Genomic DNA, 21,370 nt, shown 5'->3' with positions numbered 1-21,370 from the left:
GCGGTTCAAAGTCATTGGGAAAACCTTCGTGGCTTGTGTTGTAAAGTGACCCTTAATGGCCATCTCATCCCCACTTTTATCTGTCACTGGAAAACCAAGAGGAACTGTGTCTTCAGCAAGGAGCTTTAATACAGCTCTCACAAAATTACCCTTGAGCTGACAGGCAAGGGACAGGTGTGTCCTTTGCAGAAAGGAACTTGTGGCATCTGCTGGCACTGCCTCTGGAGCTAGACAATTTTTCGGTAAGCCGGGATCACAGAACCAGTATGTGGGGCGGACCTAGCTCAGCTTCCAGCAAAACCACCCGAAGCAGCTCTTCCAAGGTTGCTTTGATGGCAGGCTCTCAGAGAAGCTCCTTTCTCAAGTGGCTTGTTCTCCAAACTCAAGCAAAAGACACAGTCTCTGTGTAGAGGGTGTGGATGCTGCATTTCTCTGTGGAGGAGACGTTCGGTGATCAGTGCCAATGTCCCTCCTACTTTGCCAAACTCATCTGACCTTGTCCTGACTTCACAGTGGCCCTGACATTTTGAAACAGCACATGGGCCCCTTCATGCTTGGCCTTTTGTGATTCCGAGTTGGCCAGGCAGCTTTGGCTCCTCCAGTGTTGAGAGTGGGCAGGAAACCTCACTCATTCATAAGCCCTGTACCAGAGCCTGCCCACCTTACACTCGCCACTTCCTCGAAGAGCCCACAGCAGTCACCCAGTTTCCAGCTCGGTGGGTCCAGATGCTTCCTAGCCAGCTACGCAGGATCATCCCACACCTCTGAGGGCATGCGTTTGGGTCCTCTGCCGGATGGCTGTGTGCGCGGAGTGACTCCGGCTGGCTCTCTTAGTATTTTTGTGTCTATATAAGCAGCATCTAAGTTCCCTTTCCTGGGAAATCTTCAAGTATATGCAATCTCTAAAGCTCAACCAAGAAGACACACATGCTTTGGGTGCAGGCGCTTGAGCGAGGCTTGGACTCGTCCAGGGTCTCCGAGTACTGACTTCCAAAGGAGACTCAGAGTGGAAATCCCCCCAGCTTTCCCGCACAGTCAGCTGGCGGCGGCCGAGGGAGGGGCCGAGCCCCCCCCCCCCCCCAAGCTGGCGGACCTGGGGCTCCGGGCTTTTTGTGACGGAGCCGCGCGGGCGCTGCGCTGACAGCCGCCGCAGCCAGGGGGCGGCCGCGCCACTCCCGCCCGCGCGAGGCCCCCGCCCGCGCCCGGCCCAGACCCCGGCAGCTCGCCCCGCGCCCGGCCCGCATGGACGCGGCGCTGAAGCGGAGCCGCTCGGAGGAGCCGGCCGAGCTCCCGCCGGCCGCCCGGGACGCGCAGGAGGACGCGGAGGACGCGCGGATGGAGCCGGGGCTGGAGGAGGAGGAGGAGGTGGACCCCCGCATACAGGTGGCGCCAAGCGGGGTCTGGGGGCCACTCCGCCGGCCGCGCCCGTGGGGGGCTGCGGGGACGCGGCCTGCAGCTGCGGGAGCCGAGGGGGCGGCACAAAAGGGGCGCGGGGCGGGGCCCGGCGGTGGGCTGGGGGTGGGCGGTGGGCTTTGGGCGGTGGGCTTTGGGGTGGGCGTGGGCTTTGGGCGGTGGGTTTTGGGGGGGCTTGGGCTTTGAGCGGTGGGCTTTGAGCTTTGAGCGGTGGGCTTTGGGGTGGGCGTGGGCTTTGAGCGGTGGGCTTTGGGGTGGGCGCCGCCCTGCAGCCGCCCCCGCCCCCGGCCTTACCTGGCCGCCCCGCGGGCCCTGGCCGCCCGGGCTCACCTCCGCGGTGCGGGTCGGAACCGCGTTCCCTTGCGGTGAGGCTGTGAGGCCGGGTGGGCCCGGGAGTCGGGGGCGGCCGATGTGCGGAGCTGACGGGGGCGGGGCGCCAGCGGAATAGCCGGGCTTTTTGTGCCTCCATTTCCAGGAGAGATTATTAAAAAACAATTTCCAAGCCGAGATCTAGGAGTGACAGTTTAACCTCAGTCACCCCCTTAAGCAAAAAGCACAGCTAATTCTTTTCCAAGACCTGTGTTTTTTCTACCCTTTCCATAAATCATTAAAAAAAAAAAAATACCCCTTTTAACCATGCTCTGCAATTTTGGGGCCCTAATTGGTTTTTAGTGCACAGATCAATTAAAAGCGCACTTAACTCAATGGTTGGAGTTAAAATGAATGGTTTTGGCAGGTTAGCAAGATAAAGATCAGGTGGGAAAACCTTTGCATTAGGAATTGTTCTGTTAATTAAAATCACTGGTTTGGACTACTAAATCTTGGGTTGTTGGTATGGGATTGTGTAAGCAAGGTCCTTTGCATAGTAAAAGTGAGTTTAACTTTACATTGGATATTTTTAAAAAGTCAGTTCTTAAATGTTTATTTAGAGAAACCTGATTAAAGCAAGTTAAAAACTAGGTGGAGTAATAGGCAGTTGGAAAAAAGATTTTCATTTCTTTATAGGAAAGTACTCAACTGCTGATGAGTTAATATTCAAATCCTGCCTTTGATTTAAGTGATTTCACTGGTTTGTACTTTTGGCGTGGCCTTGCTTATTTTCATGTATTGCGTTCTCTGCAGAATTCTTGCTCTATGGCACATGCTTTGATTGGGTTACCAAACTGTTTGTAACAGGTGCGTTTATCTGAAGGCACATACCTGGAATAAATATTTGACCTTCCAAGGAAGGACAAATTCTGGGACCTTAAGCACGGCCAATAAGACGCCATCAACAAAAAGGTTTCAGAAATTTTGGCCCCTTGGTCTCCCTGCCAGGCCTTAACTGTGCTCCGTTAGTGTTATTTACTCTTTCCTTGGTCATAACACATTGGACTGGGCTGGGCTAAGAGATTCTGGGAACAAACGGCAGATCTCTTCTCTTTTTTTAGGGAGAACTGGAGAAGTTAAACCAATCCACGGATGATATCAACAGACGAGAGACAGAACTCGAGGTACAGAGAGCGGGGTCCCTGTCCTTGGTGGTGTCAGTCACACTGACACCAGACTGGTTAATTTTGTTTTAATGGCCGGAGGGTTACTGCAGGAGTCGCACACACCACTGAGCCCAGCCTGTGGGCGGAATGCAAGTGGATCCAATTTCACATGTTTTTCATTATGCAGCTCCATGGGGTCCAGAGCAAGGGCCGTGGAGAGCATTACACAACGCTTAACCCCCAAATCTCATGTGTCTGTTGAGAAGATAGAAAGGACCAAGGGGGAAATTAGATGAACTCGCTAATGAAGAAGAATAAGTGAAGTAAAAAATCTATTAAATATTTTGGGGCGGCTCCTTCCATTGTACTTGAAATTTTTTTCATGGTTTCTCAGACTTATACCATTTTTTTTTAACTTTCCTGTCCTAGTAATTCACCCCTTCTTCCACTTCCCTGATCATTTCTTTATTGTCTGCTTGTACGTGGAATATAATCTTAATAATAACAAAAAATATGTTTAGACTGGGAAGGGCTTTCCTGCTGGGGAAAGAAAAATCTTGGGAGACAAGAGCTTGATTTGAATCTCAACCTGAGTGTAAACAAGTTAGCATTCTTCACAGCTACCAATTAGTCAGCACCCCTTTTCAGGAAGGTTCGTTTTACAGCCCTGTAGCAAATGTGAACAACCCTGCTTATGTCCTGTGAATGGCTGTCTGTCAGAGGAAATGCAGAGAGCTGTTGGGAGAACCTATTTCTATAGTAGAGAAATAGCAGGAAAGGTCAGCAGAAAGGGCAAGAAGCATCTGGTCCCTCCGTGAGGGTGTGGGAGATAGGAATATCATGTCAGGAATTCACTGGCAGCTGTGATTCCTGATGGCATGCTTAGCCCTGGAGGTACCAGATCTGTGGTGACTTTTGATAAATTGAGTCTCTTTGTGAAGCTGGGCAATTAGAGCCTCTCAGAATCTTGAATTTCTCCACATTAAACAGAATTCCTGCCATTCCTATAGAGTATTAGCATTTACAAAATGTTTGGGTCACATTCTTTTTGTTGTTCTTTTTTATGGTGCTGTGGGTGGGACCTAGGGCCTCAAGCATGTTAGTCAGCAATGCCCCTAGCCCTACAAAATGTCTTTACAAGCATTTTCTTTTTCTTTTTTACACTACTGGAGATGCAACCCAGAGGCATTCTACCTCCGAGCTACACCCCCAGCCCTATGTTTTATTCTTGATTTTGAAACAGGGTCTCACTAAAGTTGCAGAGGGCTTCACTAAGTAGGTGAGGCTGTCCTTGAACTGTGATCTTCCTGTCTCAGCCTCCCAAATGCTGGGATTACAAGTGTGCACCACCACTCCGGCTTTACAAGCATTTTCTCATTCTACCCTGTCACAGCAGCCGAGAGCTGTGCAGTCCAATATGGTAGCCACGTGTATCATGTGACTATTAAAGTTTATAAGGTTAAAAGTTCAGATCCAGCCAGGCATGGTGGCACATGCCTATAATCCCAGTACTTCTTGGGAGGCTGAGACCAGAGGATGGTAGGTTCAAAGCCAGCCTTAGCAATTTAGCAAGACCCTGTTTCCAAATAAATAAAAAATAAGGCTGGATGTGTAGATTGGAAGTTTAGTCCCCAGCGCGCGCACGCATGCGCGTGTGCGCACACACACACACACACACACACACACACACACACCAAAGAAAAACAACAAAAAAAGCAAAACAACAACAAAAAAAACTATTTCGAGAGCTCAGTAGCCATTATATTGGGCAGAGCAGAGGATACAGGCGTCATCATAGAAAGTTTTTTCTGCCTGGAGCAGCAGAGATGGCTTCCTTTCCAAGTGAAGAGCTTGGTGTCTCATGGTTCAATGTTATGGCAGAGCTGGGTCTCCCATCCTAGACCCAGGCATTTTCTATATTCCTTCCAGCTCTTGTATTCTGCTGTCTCAAATAGGAGCAGATAGGTTGGAAACAGCCTTTGTTTTAGTAAGAGGGATTGAACCTAGGGGTGTTCTACCTCTGAGTTACACCCCCAGCCCTACTTTTTTTTTTTTTTTTTTTTGATACTGGGAATGGAACCTAGGAGCATTCTACCTCTGAACTACACCCCCAGCCCTATTTTTTATTCTTTATTTTGAAACAGGGCCTCACTGAGATGCAAAGGGCCTAAGCAGCTGAGGCTGTCCACAAACCACGATCCTCCTGACTCTGCCTCCCAAATGCTGGGATTATAAGCATGCACCACCACACTTGGCTCCCAGCCTTCTTGTTTTTTATTTTAAAATAGGCTCTTGCTAATTTGCTGAGGCTGGCCTTGAACTTACAATCCTCCTGTCTCAGCCTCCCAAGTACTGAGATTGCAGGCCTGGCTTAGTTTTAAGCAAAACATTAGGTTTATATTTTTTGTGTGCTACATGCCTGCCACCGTGCTAGGAAATGAACAAGGTGGCCGCATATGACACCTTCTGAGGGTGAAGCTGGTTCATTTGTTCAACTCTCGTTAACCCTGATTTCTGAATTCCGTTTGTGAATACACTTAGGTATTTGTGTGTCACAGGAAGCCACCAGACAGGTGTTTCCTGACCTGCTTTTTGTCACCCAGGAGCCCTGTGTGGGGTGAGCTGGACCATGCGAGGGTGAGGAGGGAGCTGGGCTGGAGGTGGGTTGTTGCTAGCTGGCCTACTCATGGTATTGTTTTAACTGAGATTGACTATGAGAAATAGAGTGCAAGCCCCAGGAGTAGAGACTCCCTAGTAGACACATGAAAAAGAAGAAAGAATTTTAATATACTGCTTTAACCCAGAATATCCAAGATAGTATAATTCCAGCATGGAGTCGATATAAACATGAAGCCGGGGGCTAGGGCTATAGTTCAGTGGCAAAGCACTTGCCTAACATCAGCAAAGCCCTGGGTTTACTCTAAGGATTTTTTTTTAGGTACTAGGGATGGAACCCAGGGGCATTATACCTCCAAGCTACACGCCCAGCCTTATTTTTTATTCTTTATTTTGAAACAGGGTCTCAATAAATTGAGGTCTCATTAAGTAGCTGACTAGTCATGAACCTGTGATCCTTCTATCTCAGCCTCCCAAGTACTGGGATTACAAGCCAGCGCTACCACACCCGGCTTGATCTAAAGATGTTTGACATCTGCTTTTGATGAAGTCTTCAAGATTTGTGCATATTTAGCTGGGTGTAGTGGAGCAGGCTTGTAATCCCAGTACTTGGAGGGCTGAAACCAGAGGATCACAGGTTCAAAGTCAGCCTTGGCAACATAGGGAGGCTCTCAGCAACCTGGTGAGACCTTGTTTCCAAATAAAGAATTAAAACGAGTCTGGGGGTGTAGCTCGGAGGTAGAATGTGTCAAGGTTCAACTCCAGTACCAAAAGAAAAAAGAAAATAAAGATTTGTGCATATTTTACACTTAAAGCACATTTCCATGGGGATTGGACACATTTTGAGAACTCAGTAGCCACATGTAGCCTTGGGCAGCATAGGTCTAGTAATAGATATATACTGTCAAACCACAGTCATGCTGCCCGGATGGACCAGTGGCCGCTGCTGGGGAATCGCATCATTCAGTCAGGCTCTGGGAACTTTGTGCCTGTGCTTTGCTGGCCACTGCAGATGCATAGATGAACAAGACAGACACGGACCTTACCCCTTAAGAACTTATGTTACCTGGAATGAGGGAGAGGTGATGATAATTACTGGTTGTAATAACTATAGTAGGGATGGCATGACAGGCCACAGGAGCAGAAGCCTGCATGCAGAGCAGCAGATGGAGCGCTGGGGGTGGTGGGAGGGAGCATGCCAAAGGATGAGGGGCAGGAAAATGAGCTGTTTCAGAATATAGCCCATTCCTGTGATTCTGGGTAGTTGTGTTCTACAAAGTTGCAGCCACTGAATTTGAAAATACAGAACCATTGTCCCAGCCTGGTGTGATGATATAGGCTTGTAATCCCAGTACTTGGGAGGCTAAGATAGGAGGGTCCCAGGTTCTTAGCCAGCCATAGCTACTTAGTGAGGCCCTCCACAACTTAGTGAGACCCTGTTTCAAAATAAAGAATAAAAAAAAAAAATAGGGCTAGGAGTGTAGCTCAGAGTTAGAATGCCCCTGGGTTTCATTCCCAGTACTGCAAAACAAAACAAATCAAAAACCCGAAAACATCAAAAACTATTGTTCCTAGGAGAAATGTAGGGTTAGGTTTTCATGAACCTCTTGTCACAACATTTTATCAGCTGATCAATACATATCCTTGTAGTGTGTGTTTCTGTTTATTTATTGGTACTGGGGATTTTACCCAGAGGTATTTTACCTCTGAAAATGCTATACCCCCAACCCTTTTTATTTTTGTATTTTGAAAAGGGATCTTACTAAGTTGCTGAGGCTGGTCTTTTGAATCTATGATCCTCTTGTCTCAGCGTTCTAAGTACTGATATTACAAGCATGTGCCACCATACCTGGATGTGTGTTTCTATTAAAAACATGTATTTGCCGGGCATGGTGGTGCATGCTTGTAATCCCAGCATTTGAGAGACAGACAAGAGGATTGCAGTTCGAGGACAGTGTCAGCTACTTAGCGAGGCTCTTTGCAACTCAGTGAGACCCTGTTTCCAAATAAAGAATAAAAAAATAGGGCTAGGGGTGTAGCTTGAAGGTAGAATGCCTCTGGGTTCCATCCATAGTACCACAAATAAAAATACGTATTTAACATTATTTTGTCTTTGTGATAAAACCCAGGGGTATTCTACCTCTGAATTATACTCTAGCCCTATTTTATTTTTATTTTGAAATGGAATCTCTAGGTTGATGAGGGTCTCACTACTTGCTGAAACTGTCCTCGAACCTGTGATCCTCCTGACTCAGCCTCCCAAGTACTGGGGTTACAAATGTACACCATCATACTCAGCTGACATTTATTATTGATTCACTAACACTGAACTCATGGTCATCTAGCATATTTTCTCCATAAGGCACATCACAGCCTTAGGAGCAAGAACAGCAGATAGTTCTGTCAGTACTTCCCATTTTAACAGCAAAGACGTCAAAAAGAAGAAAAAAACCACAAAAGTGTGGAACACATGGCATTAAATAGACCATGACAAAGGCACCTGTTTACAGGCTGAGTACTGAAACAAGGCCGAGTGTCGCTTTGTTCAATATCAGCTGGGAAGGTGCTTCTCGGGTGATGTATTTTTCACTGCTCTGTGCATCTGAATGAATCTAAAAACACCATGAGTATTGATTTTAGGGTTATGTATAAATTTTTTTTTATTTTTGATTTTTTAAATTCTTTTTTTGAAACAGAGCCTTACTGAGTTGCAAAGCACCTCACCAAGTAGCTGAGGCTGTCTTTGAACCACGATCCTCGGGTCTCAGCCTCCTGAATGCTGGAATTGCTACCATGTACCACCATGCCCGGCTCCACTTTGCTTTTTGATTATGGTCCAGGGGTGTTCAGCACCTCTCCTGACTCTGATTAAGCTGCATTGGTGACCACAATTGTGGCAGCTGGCAATTTGCTCACAGAACATGGCATGGTTGTCTTTGGGCAAACACAGGCGAAAATATATTTCTGGGATTAACTTTAGTTTTCCATTCCTTGTCTTGGTATTTATTTTTTTTTGTTTGTTTGTTTTGTTTTTCTGTGGTACTAGGGATGAAACCTAGGGGCCTTCTACCTCCAGACTATACTCACAGACCTATTTTATATTTTATTTGGAAACAGACTCTCACTAAGTTGCTGAGAGCCTCACTAAGTAGCTGAGGCTGGCTTCAAACCCGCGGGATCCTCCTGTCTCAGCCTCCCAAGTACTGGGATTACAAGTGTGCGTACCACACCCAGCTGTCTTAGTATTTAAATCAAAGATTGCAAATAGTTTTCTGGGTTTGCCTCTGACCTTATTTGAACAATGTTGGGTTCTGATTTGTATAAATTAGAAAGGCAGCCTTCTCAGGCTTTAAAGGGAAGGTACCTTTTTTTTTTTTTTTAATCAGGGAGGCCTTTGGATGCAAACTTGTATTTCATTTCCCACAAGCTAGATTTGGTGGTGCATGCCTGTAATCCCATTATTTGGAAAGTTTGGCCTGGAGGATCATAGATTTGAGGGCAGCCTCAGTAGTTTAATGAGACCCCAGAAATTTAGCAAGACCCTGTTTGAAAATAAAAAATAAAAAGGGCTGGGGTGTAGCTGGGAGGTAGAATGCCCTTGTGTGTGTACCCCCGCCCCACAAGTCCCTGCCCTCCCAAGGCTTGCAGAAGGGGGAGGAAATGGAACAAGCAGTTAAAATTCACAGTGGATCACATGGTCATTGATGGTAAGAAGAAAAAGCCAGAATGGGACTAGGCTTGTGGGTGCTTGGGCACAAGGGGAAGGCATGGGGCCCTGTGCTAAACATCGCTGGCCTGAAGCTGATGTGGAGAGAGCAAGCCTGGGGTTCCTGCAGGGAAGAACACTCCTTCCAGACACAAAGGCCAGTGCAAAGGTGAAGCGTGGCCATGCGTGCTGGGGGCCATGGGGGCCAAGAGCCAAAGTGGATGAGTAATGAAAGAGGACGGAGAGACGACCCAGAGAGAAATGGGCTATTCAGGTGTGCAACAGCCTTGCCAGGCAAGGTAATAAAGGCAGGAAGCTCATGTAATTTAAAAATGCACATTATATAGAGCTATCTTTCTTCAAATATTGAGACAGACGCTACAGAGACGTTTTAAAATCTAATTAGAACCAAAATTTGCAATATTCCATGCCAATATGAATATATATGGATTCACATATGGGGGATATTGAGGCTAGAACCCAGGGGCACTTACCCCTGAGCCCTGTTTATTTTTATTTTGAAGCAAGGTCTCACTAGGTTTATGAAAGTCTCACTACTTGCTGAGGCTGTCCCTGGACCTGTCTTAGCCTCCCAAGTACTGGTATTACAAGTGTGCACCTCCACGCCCTGCTCCTTTTTATTTTTGATTTTGAGACAGCACCTCACTAAGTTGCCAAGGCTGGCCTTGGACATAGGACAGTACGCCCTCAGCCTGCGGAGTGGCTGGGATTACAGTGTGCTTCACTGTGCCAGCATGAGAATTGTATTTTTAACTATGCGTGTCGGGAGTTTCCATCCTTTCCCCTGCTCACTCAGACCTGGCTGTCCCAGGCTGGGAGGCAGGCAGAGCGAGGAGGGAAGGGCCCGGGGGGCCTGGTTGCTGCTTGTGGCTTTTCTGGCTTCTTCAGCCTGCCCTGCCCCAGAGAGGCAAAGCAGCTAATTGTAAATGTTTGTATTCTTCCCTTAATGCTCAGGAAGGGAGAGCTTCTGGGCAGTCTTGCACCCAGAAGTCTGTCTTCCACAACCCCTCACACTAGAAACCAGCAAGCATTTTCTTTTAGCAAAACAAAAACAAAACAGAAATGGTTGGGAAATCAGAAGTAGGAGAGGGAAGGTGGGAGTGAATTGGAAGCAGCCTGGTCTCTAATGAATTACTAGCACAAATCAGAAGAGAAAGCCGGCGTGGTGGCACATGCTTGTAATCCCCGCGCTTGGGAGGTGGAGACTAGAGGATTGTGCTGGTTCGGAGCCAGCCTCGCTGGCTTAAGAGACCCTGTTTCCAAATAAAAAAATATAAAATAGGTCTGGGAGTGTAGCCCGGAGGTAGAAGGGCTTCCGGGAACCCCAGTACCACCAAAAAAAAAAAAAAAAAAAATAGGGCTGGAGGTATAGTTTATAGGTAGAATGCTATGGATTCCATCCCTAGTAACACACACACACACACACACACACACACACACACACACAGTTGTTGGACATGGTGGTGCATGCCTATATTCCCAATATTTGGGAGGCTGAGACAAGAGGATCACAGATTTGGGGCCAGCAGCAACTTAGCAAGACTGTTTAAAGAAAAAAAAGTGGTGGAGGTGCTGGGATGTAGCTCTCAGGTAGAATGACTCTAGGTTCAGTCTAGTTCCCCCACACACAAAAAATTGAAAAACAGGACAGTGTTGTCAGATGCTAGCAAGACCTTCTAGACCCGTGTGTGTGTGTGTGTGTGTGTGCGCGCGCGCATGCGTGCACACACACGGGAATGTCTACTAGAGAAGGAAGATTGTATGAGACTTCTGGCATGCTTGGAAAAATGTACTAGAGATTGTTCAAAGCAATAAATAGGTGAGAGGAAGCAACCAGTAACTTTTCTGAAGCTGGCACTATATTCTAGGCCTGGGCATAGGCTGCCTGGTCTGCGCTTGGATTGGCCTGGTCATTCACAAGTGAGGTCTGGTTAAAGTGAGCATGGTCCCTGCACACTGAGCTCCTCCTATATGCTGAGCCCTGTGAGGGCACTGGCGGCCTCGGAGGTCCACAAGACAGATGCACCCTGCCCTCATTGAGCTTTGCCAGCCCTGGATTCAAGCATGCTTATATGAAGCAGGAGGTGCCAGTTCCCACAGACCCCGGGGGCCATCAAGGCTTAGCTGGGATGGGACATCAGAGACAGTGGTGGAGGGAGAGAACTTCAGACAGCAGTCTCTGCCCTCTAAGGCTGGGGAGCTTCGGGGAGGGGTGAGCGTGTTGTTGAGAGGGACGTTGGCAACTGGCTGGTTGTAAAGACAACTAGAGGGCTGTGCTGAGCACCCTCTGGGTAACCTGAGCAGGGCTACCGCCACCCCGCAGCTCTGACTGCGAGTTCGGCCCTGAGGGTATTGGCACCGGGGGACTTGTGCTGCGGCAGTCCCCGCCTGCTCACTCACCTTTAGGCTGGTAGGCAGGTGAGGAATGGTCTGAGGCTGGTAGAGTGACCTGGCTGGAGGATGGCTGGCTGAGCATGGCTCTGGGGCGAGACTGCCTGCCTTCCAGCCCCAGTTCACTCGGAGCGGGTCTCTCAATCTTGTGCTTCACTTTCTTCATGCATAAAATAGGGCTGGGTCTCAACCTCCATTGTGAGATGACCAAACCCCAAAGCTCCAGAAAGGGGCAGGTGGAGGGAGGCCAGCATCTTGGCATCAGGCGACATAGGGTAAAAGGGGTACTTGGCACCTTGAAACCCGTCTTACCATATGTGACTGTGGAGGCTATGTTTTTTATTTTATTTTATTTTATTTTGGTGGTGCTAGGTATTTAACACAGGGTATTCTACCTGTGAGCTATACACTCAGCCCTATTTTATTTTTTAATTTGGAAACAGGGTCTCTCTAAGTTACTGAGAGCCTTGCTAAGTTGCTGAGGCTGGCCTGTGATCCTCCTGTCTCAGTCCTCCAAGTACTGGGATTAGAGGTGTGCACCACTGCACCTGGCTGGGGCGTTTGTGCCCACATCTTGGTTGGCCTGGAGGGTGGAAAAGGTGCTGCAGGAGAGTACTTTAAGAGTGGCACAGCCTGGGTGGATTGAAGAGCCTCCTGGGTGCTTGGTTGGCAGGGAGGGCCGGGGCCGCTGGGTACCGGTCACAGGCGAGGCTCCAGTGTGGTGCCCTTGGGGCCAGCCTGGCCATGGAGTCAGGCAGTGGCTCTGTCTCCTCCCCTTCCAGGCCTACCTTGACCTTTCTTTGTCAGAGAGATCGGAGCTGAGCAGGGGTCAGGGAGAGGCTTGTACTGGCCATGATTTCAGCAAGATGGACTTTGCAGTCAAAGCGTCAGCAGGGCTCTGCTGCGCCTGTCTGCTGGGGTGTGCAAGTTAGCTTGTTTCCCAAGCCAGACCTGTCTTGTTAGGGTGTGTCTTCTCCTGTCATCTGCCTGGCACATCGTGCTTAATAGATGGTTGAGTGGATAAAGAACTGCAGATTGCATGTAATGTCCTCATCCCAATAAAGGTAACACATATTACTGCTTCTGTTGGCTTAGAGTTGGATGAGGGTTGCCTTTTGTACTTGCTGGGTGGGTTGTCTATCTTAGAATGTCTTTTCTGCTTCTTTTGGTGTCTTAAATGTCCTTTAACAGTCATGACAGCTAATAATAAGAAGCCCTAGGGTCTGTCCTACGTGCTGTGAATATACAACTCATTAGCTCCTCAGAATGACTTTGTGAGATAGCTATTACTGCTTCCATTTTGCAGGTAACAAAACTAAGGCATAGTACTTCCAAGAGTCAAGCTGTTCTGACTTTGCGGAAAATTGTGACATTGGTAAAATTCAACCTTCTCTCCTCCTCAAAAGCCTGTCCACTTTGAAGGTGTTTGTGCCTGAAAATTTAAGACCCACTCTGCTTGAGGATGTTAGCTTTTCTTTTTTTTTCTTTCTTTTTTTCTTTTTGTACTGGAGATTGAACCCAGGGGAATTGCACCTCTGAGCTGTACCCTAATCCTTTTTATTTTTGAAACAGGGTCTTGCTAAGTTGTTGAGAGTCTTGCTAAGTTGCTGAGGCTGGCCTCAAGCCTGGGATCCTCCTGTCTCAGCCTCCTGAGTATGGAGATTATAGGTGTACATGCATCATGGCACTCAGCATATGTTAGCTTTTTTTTTTTTTTTTTTTTTTTTTTTGCAGTACTGGGGATGGAACCCAGGGATATTCTACCTCTGAGCAACACACCCAGCCCTTTTTTTTTTTTTTTTTTTTGGTGGTACTGGGGTTCCTGGAAGCCCTTCTACCTCTGGGCTACACTCCCAGACCTATTTTTACATTTTTATTTGAAACAGGGTCTCCTAAGCCAGCGTGCGTGGCTGGCTTCGAACCTGTGCAATCCTCCTGTTTCTGCCTCCCAAGCGCGGGGATTACAAGCGTGCGCCACCACGCCCGGGCCCCCAGCCCTATTTTTTATTCTTTATTTTGAAGCAGGGTCTCACTGAGTTGCAGAGGGCCTCACTAAGTAGCTGAGGCTGTCCTCGAACCGCAATCCTCTTGTCTCAGCCTCCCAAATGCTGGGATTACAAGCGCGCGCTCCACCACGCCCGGCTATATGTTAGCATTTTAAGAGTGACCTTCTGTATTAAAAAAAAAAAAGATGCCATGTGGATTTGGACAACTGGCTGTAATCTATTTAGGGAGGAAAAATAGGTAAAATCAAATGTGAAATATATATATATATAAAACCCACACATACAGTAAAAGAGTGTGTGCATAAGATACTGTGGTATACAATAGAGCAGTCTTAGTGTGGGCTCAAGACTGCACTGCTTGTTGACAGTTAAGATGAAGTCTACAGAAATTGAGAACAAGACTTCAGACATTTCTTCTGAGCAATTTGATGTTGCTGTGACATGCAAGTGACATTTCATTATCTAGTTTACTTTTATCATGTTCAGTAGAAGTGTTGGTTCACAATGGGCTGGGGAACACCCCACAAAAATCTCTACGGCACAGCTGGAGAAGACAGCTGTAGGAAAGGTGAGCCCAGATGCTGGCAGTGGCTACTGCTATCATTGAGGATGCTAGTGGTTATTATTTTTCATTTCATAGTGTTTTAAATGACTTATAATGGCCATATTTTATAATTTTCATAGGCAAGAGGTAGGGGGTAGGGAATGAAGCCTATGATGAGAAGATGCTTTATGAGCCAAAGAAATGAGTTTCTGTAGAAGGATCATTGGTAACTATGAAGGCTCTTGGGGAATACTTCAGATTGACAGCTTCTTCCTAAATTGTGGACAAGCTGTGTTGGTGATGGGTTTGCTTAGTGAATTACCGTATTGTTAAGCTCTCTTCATGATCATGTATGGAGAATGGAAAGTACTTTAAAGGCGTTTTAGAATGTCCTACAGCTAAAAAGCTCCCATGTATGTGCTTATTTATAAAACACACACAAAAAAAGCACCAAAATATAATAGTGGGAAAAGCCGGGCATGGTGGCACATGCTTGTAATCCCAGTACTTGAGAGGCTGAGACAGGAGGATCGCAGGTTCACAGCCAGCCTCAGCTATTAATGAGGCCCTCTGAAACTTAGTGAGACCCCGGTTTCAAATAAAGAATAAAAAATAGGGCTGGTGGTGTAGCTTAGAGGTAGAATGCCCCTGGGTTCCATCCTCAGCACCACACACACAAAAAGTAATAGTAGAAAACATTTCAAATGTTAAGAATATGTAGGTATTCACACTTAGTTGCTATATTTAAATATTTGCATCATTTCTAAATGGATAAAGACTTGTGGGCACATATAGGTTCAAGTCTTACATAACCCAATTCACTGCAGCCTCTAGCAAAATGATAATAGCATGGGTTATCGCCTTGAACATAGAAATAGCTGTCTAATAGTGAAATTGACTATGTTGCCATAAATATTGGATATCTTCCTTTAAAGCTGTAAATACCCACAAGATAGTATACACACCTTCCTGAGTCCTTAGCTGGAACCCATCTTAGGGTCACAGGTGGTGGCTATTGAAGTACAAACAGATAATTTCTACAATCATGGGGCAGTCTCCCATGATGCCTTTCCTCTGACTCTTCAGAGTGCATGGGGGTCTCAGACTCAGAAAAAGACAGGCGGAGAGCTGATGGACTTGTGGCCATCACTGTGGTAGGTAAGAATCTTCAGTCCCAAGTTAACCGCACTCTGGGCCCTTTGGACCCTTTTAATATTGAGCTGCTCTTGTCCTTCTCGGCCTTTATTTATTGCAGGGACTTTTAGGTGTGTGTGTGTGTGTGTGTGTGTTGGCGGAATGAATTAAACATCTATTCACCCTCATCCTTTCACAGTTGTCTTTGCTCAGCCCTTCTCTCTGAGAATTTCTTAATCTGCTTGTGGCCATATATTTTCAAAGTTATAGACTATATGGTGTGTGTGTGTGTGTGTGTGTGTGTGTGTGTGTGTGTGTGTGTGTATGTTGCTAGGGGATTGAACCCAGGAGCATTCTGCCTCTGAGCTATACCCCCAGCCCTAGTTTATTTAATAATTCTAACAGGGTCTCACTAAGTTGATGGGGGCCTTTTTAAATTGCTGAGGCTGGCCTTGACCTGTGAGCCTCCTGCCTCAGCCTCCCAAGTACTGGGATTATAGGCATGCACCACCGGGTCCAGATTTCCAGTGGTTTTTAACTGAGGGTACCATGGCATTTTGCAAAGCAACTCTTAAAGAGCTTAGTGACCTGACCTGTTTCATTTCCTTGAAGGAAGATGGAAAACATTTGGTTCTATTCTTGCCTGGGTTTTCCTTTGCTGTATTTTGCTGGATTATCTAAGAGATATTAATGTTTGTGCTCACTGAAATGTATTGCTAGCAGGGAGACAATGAAAGGAATATCCACTGTTTATTATTACTGCAGTTGAGCTCACATAGTATAAACACTTTTCTTGTTGGGCATTAAATCCAAAAGCTTTATGAATGGGGTTTGGCTGTCATCTACCTTACCCTTTTGTTGCCAGGCTGCAGAAAGGTTCCGGGTGCTTTTGATAGATTCAAACCTTCTTTAGTTTTTGGCTTTATTGGGAGGAGAGATGAAATTATATTGTCCTTCTTCATGATTCTGGTTATTTCTTCTTTGTGTATGTGGTACTGGGGATTGGACCCAGGGGCATTCGACCTCTGAGCTACTCCTCCATCCCTATTTTTTTATTCTTATTTTGAAACAGGGACTCACTAGGTTGATGGGAGTCTTACTAACTGCTGAAGCTGTCCTCTCATCTGCCGTCCTCCTGTCTCCGCCTCCAAGCACTGGTATTAACGGTGTGTGCCACCACGCCTGGCCAGCTAGTATTTCTGCCTAACAAATTACCCCTAACCTTACTAGCTTAAAGTAGCGGTCTTATTTTGCCCCTGAATTGTAGGTCAGGAATCTGGAAAGGACTGGGTAAGGGATCAGCTAGGCAGTCCTTGCTTTGGGAGTCTCGTCATAGTTGTGGGCAGGGTCATCTGTGGTCATCTGGGGCATGCCCGGACATACCCATGGCCTACTCCTGTGTGGACAGCAGATGCTGGCCCTTGGGTGGGGGATCAGCTGGTGTCAGCAGCCTGAGTGTCCACAGTGGACTTGCCAACATGTTGCGCTGCTCGCAGGAACTTCCTCTTTGTGTACAAGTTCCCCTAGTGTTGGGGTCCCACGTGGACACTTCACGACTTTTTCTGTCTGAGCTTTTGGAACTTCCAAAGCAACACTTCTGGTGGATTCTATTGGTCCAAGCACAGACAGATGCAAAATTAAATTCTCCAGTTGGAGCTATGTCAAAGAATTCTGGGCTATATTTGAAAATTGCCACAGTAATCATGGTGCTGTAGAGATAGCCACTCATTTTAAGGCCTGAGGACATGGGCTTTCTTCTTTCCTGGGCAAATTTCATGAATAGCTGCATTTCACAAGGTCTTCTCGAGGTGCTTTAATGCTTAACTGGCCAGCAAAGCAAGGACTTTGATTAGCACTTCCAGTGACCCAAGATAAGTCAGCCACATGAAAGCAAGAGGGAGAGGGTTTAGCAGTGCTATGGGACTTGCTGAAGAGAATTCTTTGCTGCTTTGCCATCTCTTAAAAATTTTGCCTGAGTTACAGGGCATGGTGGTACATGCTTCTAATCCCTGTACTTGGGAGGCTGAAACAGGAGGATTGTAGGTTCAAGGCCAGCCTCAACAAGTTAGTGGGACCATTTTTCTAAATAAAAATTAAAATAGGTCAAATAAAATAAATAAAAATAAAATAGCTCAGAGGCAGAATGAGGTAGAATGTCCCTGGGTTCAAATCCAGGGCCAAAAAAAAAATTTTTTTTTTTTTTGCCTGAAAAAAAATTATGCCATGGCTTCAGTGCCTATTGAAAAAAATATTAAGGTTCCCTAGAGCCAAAGGTACAATTATGTGCCACTCATGGTGGCATATACTTGTAATTCCAATACTCAGGAGACTGAGGCAGGAGGATTGCAGGTTCAAGGCTAACCTCAGTAATTTAGCAAGACTCTGTTTCAGAATAAACAGTTAAAAAAAAAAAAAGGATGAAAAAAAAAGGCATAGCTCAGAGGTAGAATGCCCCTGGGTTCAATCTCCAGTGGCGGGGGTGGGGTGGGGTGGGGTGGGGTTACAATCATTAGACCTTTGGTAAGCTGGGGAGTACAGGTTCTGAAACTCCTTAGATAGCTCAGACATTGCTGTTTCTTTCCCATCTAATCTCTTTTCCCCAGTTAGAACTTGTTTAAAAAAATCCACACTCTAACACTGAAATGTGGAGTCCCAAAAGCATAGGAAAACTTTATTTTGCAGCTGAGAGAAAGTAAACTACATCATGTGTAACAGAGGACGGCAGGGTCTCTGGAACTCAGGAGAGCTGGGTTTACCTCTTAAGTTGTGTAGTTCTGGCAAGCTAGTGGGGTTTTTGTTTGCTTTTTAGCTCTCTGGGTTTTCATTTTCTTCTGTCTAAAATGCAAAAGGCAATACCATTTTGGCAGGGCTGTTGAGGATTAAATAATGTGTTTCTCAGAATGCAGCTTGGTCCTGGTGTGTAATGTTCAACCAATGTTGGTTTCTTTTATCCACCCTTTGTCATTGATTTACTAATGGTGCTTATGTAAAAAGAGCTATTTAGTGGAAGCTAATTATATGCTAATTAGTGTGCTGAACACTTTATATAGTTGACCTCATTGTTCTCATATCTGCCCTTGATGATGTTGATGAGAAAGAGGCGTTGAAAGGCCAAGTCACAGCCCATGGAGGTGGAGCCAGGGTTTAAGTCTCCGAATCTGGGGCTGTAGCCCAGGTGCTTTAATAATGTTTGGTTGGGACACGGGGGAGGTATGATCTGATGCTCCCACTGAGGTTGGTGACATGGCAGAGCACTGGTCTGCAGTGTAGGGGATCAAGTTTTCCATCTTTGCCCTGTTAGTCACCAGGGATCCATTCCTAAGAAGAGGAACCTGCCTCCTGAGATGTCAGTCGCTCCACTGTGAAATGCAAGCGGCTGAGCTAAATAGGGCCAGAGTCTTTTCCAGCCCCATACTCTGTTGCTCTGGGATTTGGATTTGAATCTAGCCGCATGCTGAGTATATCCTAAAGCACCTCAGTCTCAGCCTTGCAGGAAATACAAAAGCGTGGTCATAAGTCTGTGCTTTAATAGGCTGAACTTTATATTTATTTATTTATTTATTTATTTATTTTGCAGTTTTGGGGATGGAACCCAGGGACATTCTACCCCCAAGCTACACCTCCATCCCTATTTTTTATTCTTTATTTTGAAACAGGGTTTCATTGAGTTGCAAAGGACCTCACTAAGTAGCTGAGGCTATCTGTGAACCTTAATCCTCCTGTCTCAGCCTCCCAAATACTGGGACTACAAGCGTGTGCCACCACGCCCGGCTCAACTTTATTTTTGTTGAAATAATACTTGTGCACAATTTTCCAAGGCCTGAGAAGTTATAATGAAAGAAGAAAATCATATGCCTCATGAAAGAAAATCCTATGCTGCTGTTTCTGTGTGTGTGTAAAGTAAGAGCAGCAGACTTTGACTTTTGTCTTTTGCATCCTGAACCGTTGCTTTCTTTCATTCCAACTAGCCGTGGTCGGGGGAGGTTAGAAAAGCCAGCAGCGGGAGGCACAACCTGCCTGGAATGCAGTGGGTGGGCACCCGCTTCCAGCAGAGACCTTGCTCTCTACAGCTTCCCACGCTGGGCTGTGAACACACCGTGTTGCCCTGATTCTGCAACTTAGGCTGATTATACAGTGGACCTTGTATTTCCTAACAGCTTGGCTGGTGGTTGAAACGCTATTGTGATAACAGTATCCACCAACTGTATAACCTGTCTGAAATCTAATGACTGTGAACTTTTGGGAAAAAAATAGTGGATCTTGAAAAATTATGTTACATCTCATAATATGGCATAAATATGGAGCTAGTTCAGTTGTTGAATTCAGTAAAGCACTGTAGTTTTAGCAATTCTGCCTCCTCTTACTCAAAGAATCCTGTGGGGTTAAGAACATGCGTGTTGCCATGACTGACAAGCACTAGGTCCTGCCATCTCTGTGTGAGCTGTCAGGTTGCTGTGTGACTCCTCCTCGGGGCCTGGTAGAACTGACCCCAGCTGGGTGTCCCGAGGGCTAATGAGCTTTTTCCTCTTTCTTTGTGGTGCCTCGGACCTTGGGCTGTTTGTTCTTCTGTAATTGATTCAGTTCCGTTTTGGTGGTTTGTGCCCACGCAACATCGACAAAAAGATGAACTGAAAGTGAGTCTTTTCCACCTTAACAGATGTTCTACAAAATAACTTGACCATATTATTAAAATGAAAAAATGGCCGGGTATGGTGGCATACGCCTGTAATCCCAGTACTTGGGAGGTGAGACAGGAGTACTTGCAGGTTTGAGGCCAGCCTTAATATTTTAGTGAGACTCAGCAACTGAGTGAGACCCTTTTTTGAAATAAAAAGTAAAACTGAGCTGGGTGTGATGGCACATGCTTGTAATCCCAGCATTTGGGAGGCTAAGATGGGAGGATCGCGATTTGCAGGCAGCCTCAGCTACTTAGTGGGGCCATTTGCAACCCAGTGAGACCCTGTTCCAAAATTAAAAATAAAAAATAGGGCTGGAGTTGTATCTCAGAGGCAGAATGCCCCTGGGTTCCATCCCTAGTACTGGAAAAAAAAACAAAAAACAAAAAAAACCCAAACCAAAACCATCTGGGGGTTATATATAGGTCAGAGATAGAATGCTCCTGGTTCAATCCCTAGGACCAACACATACTCACACATACACACAGTCTGTCTGTCTGTCTGTCTGTCTGTCTGTCTGTCTCTCTCTCTCTCTCTCTCTCTCTCTCTCTCTCTCTCTCTTTCTCTGTCTCTCTCTCCCTCTCTCAGCCATGAAAGACAGACAAGTTATTTCAGATGAAAGGACAATGGATATATAGGGCAATTAAATGTAACTTGTGAATCTTGGATGGGCCTGGAAAAACTTTCCCCCCTTTGTAAAAGATATTAGTGGGTTAGTTGATAGAATTTGGATAAATCATTATATTAATAGTACTATATCAGTGCTAATTTTCTAATTTTGGTCACTCAGTTACAAAAGAGGATGACCTTGTTTTTATAAAATATACACCAAAATATTCGGAGTAAGGAGTTATTATATCTGTATCTTACCATTCTTATTTTTCTTGTTTATTTATTTTTTTTTTTTGGAACTGGAGATTGAATCCAGGAGCATTCTACCTCAAAGATACACCCCCAGCCTATTTTTTTTTTATTTTGAAACACAGGCTTGCTGAGTTCCTGAGTTTGGTCTTGAATCTGTGATCCTCCTGTCTCAGCCTCCCAAGTACTGAGATTATAGGTCGTACCATCACACCTACCTTGAAGTTGTTTTAAAATAAAGAGCCCCCCCATTTCCAGACTTAGCAACTCTTATAACTCAGCTTCCCAATGTCGCCTCCTCCTCTTGGCTGTGGAACCGCGGCACTGGCCCAGGGATGCAGGGGAAGAGCGCAGTGCTCACCCGGGCAGGGAATGCTCTGCGTCAGGTCAGGGCTCTAAGCCGGAGCCTTTCTGCCTTGGAAGGAATGGGATCCACTAAAGAAGTAGAAGAGCTTTGTTGACTCGGAGAGAGGAACTTGCGCACAAACTCATCACAACACTCAAGTATCTTTCCTTTTTTCCTTCTT

General features: G+C 46.1%; 1 protein-coding gene across 7 annotated transcripts in view; it reads left to right on the top strand.

The window, feature by feature from the left end:
* Window positions 1-1,242: 1,242 nt before the first annotated feature.
* The window catches only part of SH3BP5 (SH3 domain binding protein 5), a gene marked incomplete at both ends in the record, with an annotated part of 79,858 nt that continues 59,730 nt past the window's right edge, over window positions 1,243-21,370 (top strand). For 6 of the 7 annotated variants that reach the window (XM_080715040.1, XM_080715042.1, XM_080715041.1 and 3 more), the window contains 2 exons: window positions 1,243-1,383; window positions 2,844-2,906. In XM_080715040.1, coding sequence (XP_080571166.1) covers window positions 1,243-1,383; window positions 2,844-2,906 — 204 coding nt within the window. Of the gene's footprint in view, window positions 1,384-2,843; window positions 2,934-21,370 lie in introns of all 7 variants that reach the window. The other variant, XM_080715036.1, reaches the window with a different exon arrangement.

Source organism: Muscardinus avellanarius (genome assembly GCF_963383645.1).
Source record: "Muscardinus avellanarius genome assembly, chromosome: 18".
NCBI classification, from domain to species: domain Eukaryota; kingdom Metazoa; phylum Chordata; class Mammalia; order Rodentia; family Gliridae; genus Muscardinus; species Muscardinus avellanarius.
The sequence above is the reverse complement of the archived record's forward strand: the minus strand, read 5'-3'. Positions and strand labels throughout refer to the sequence as shown.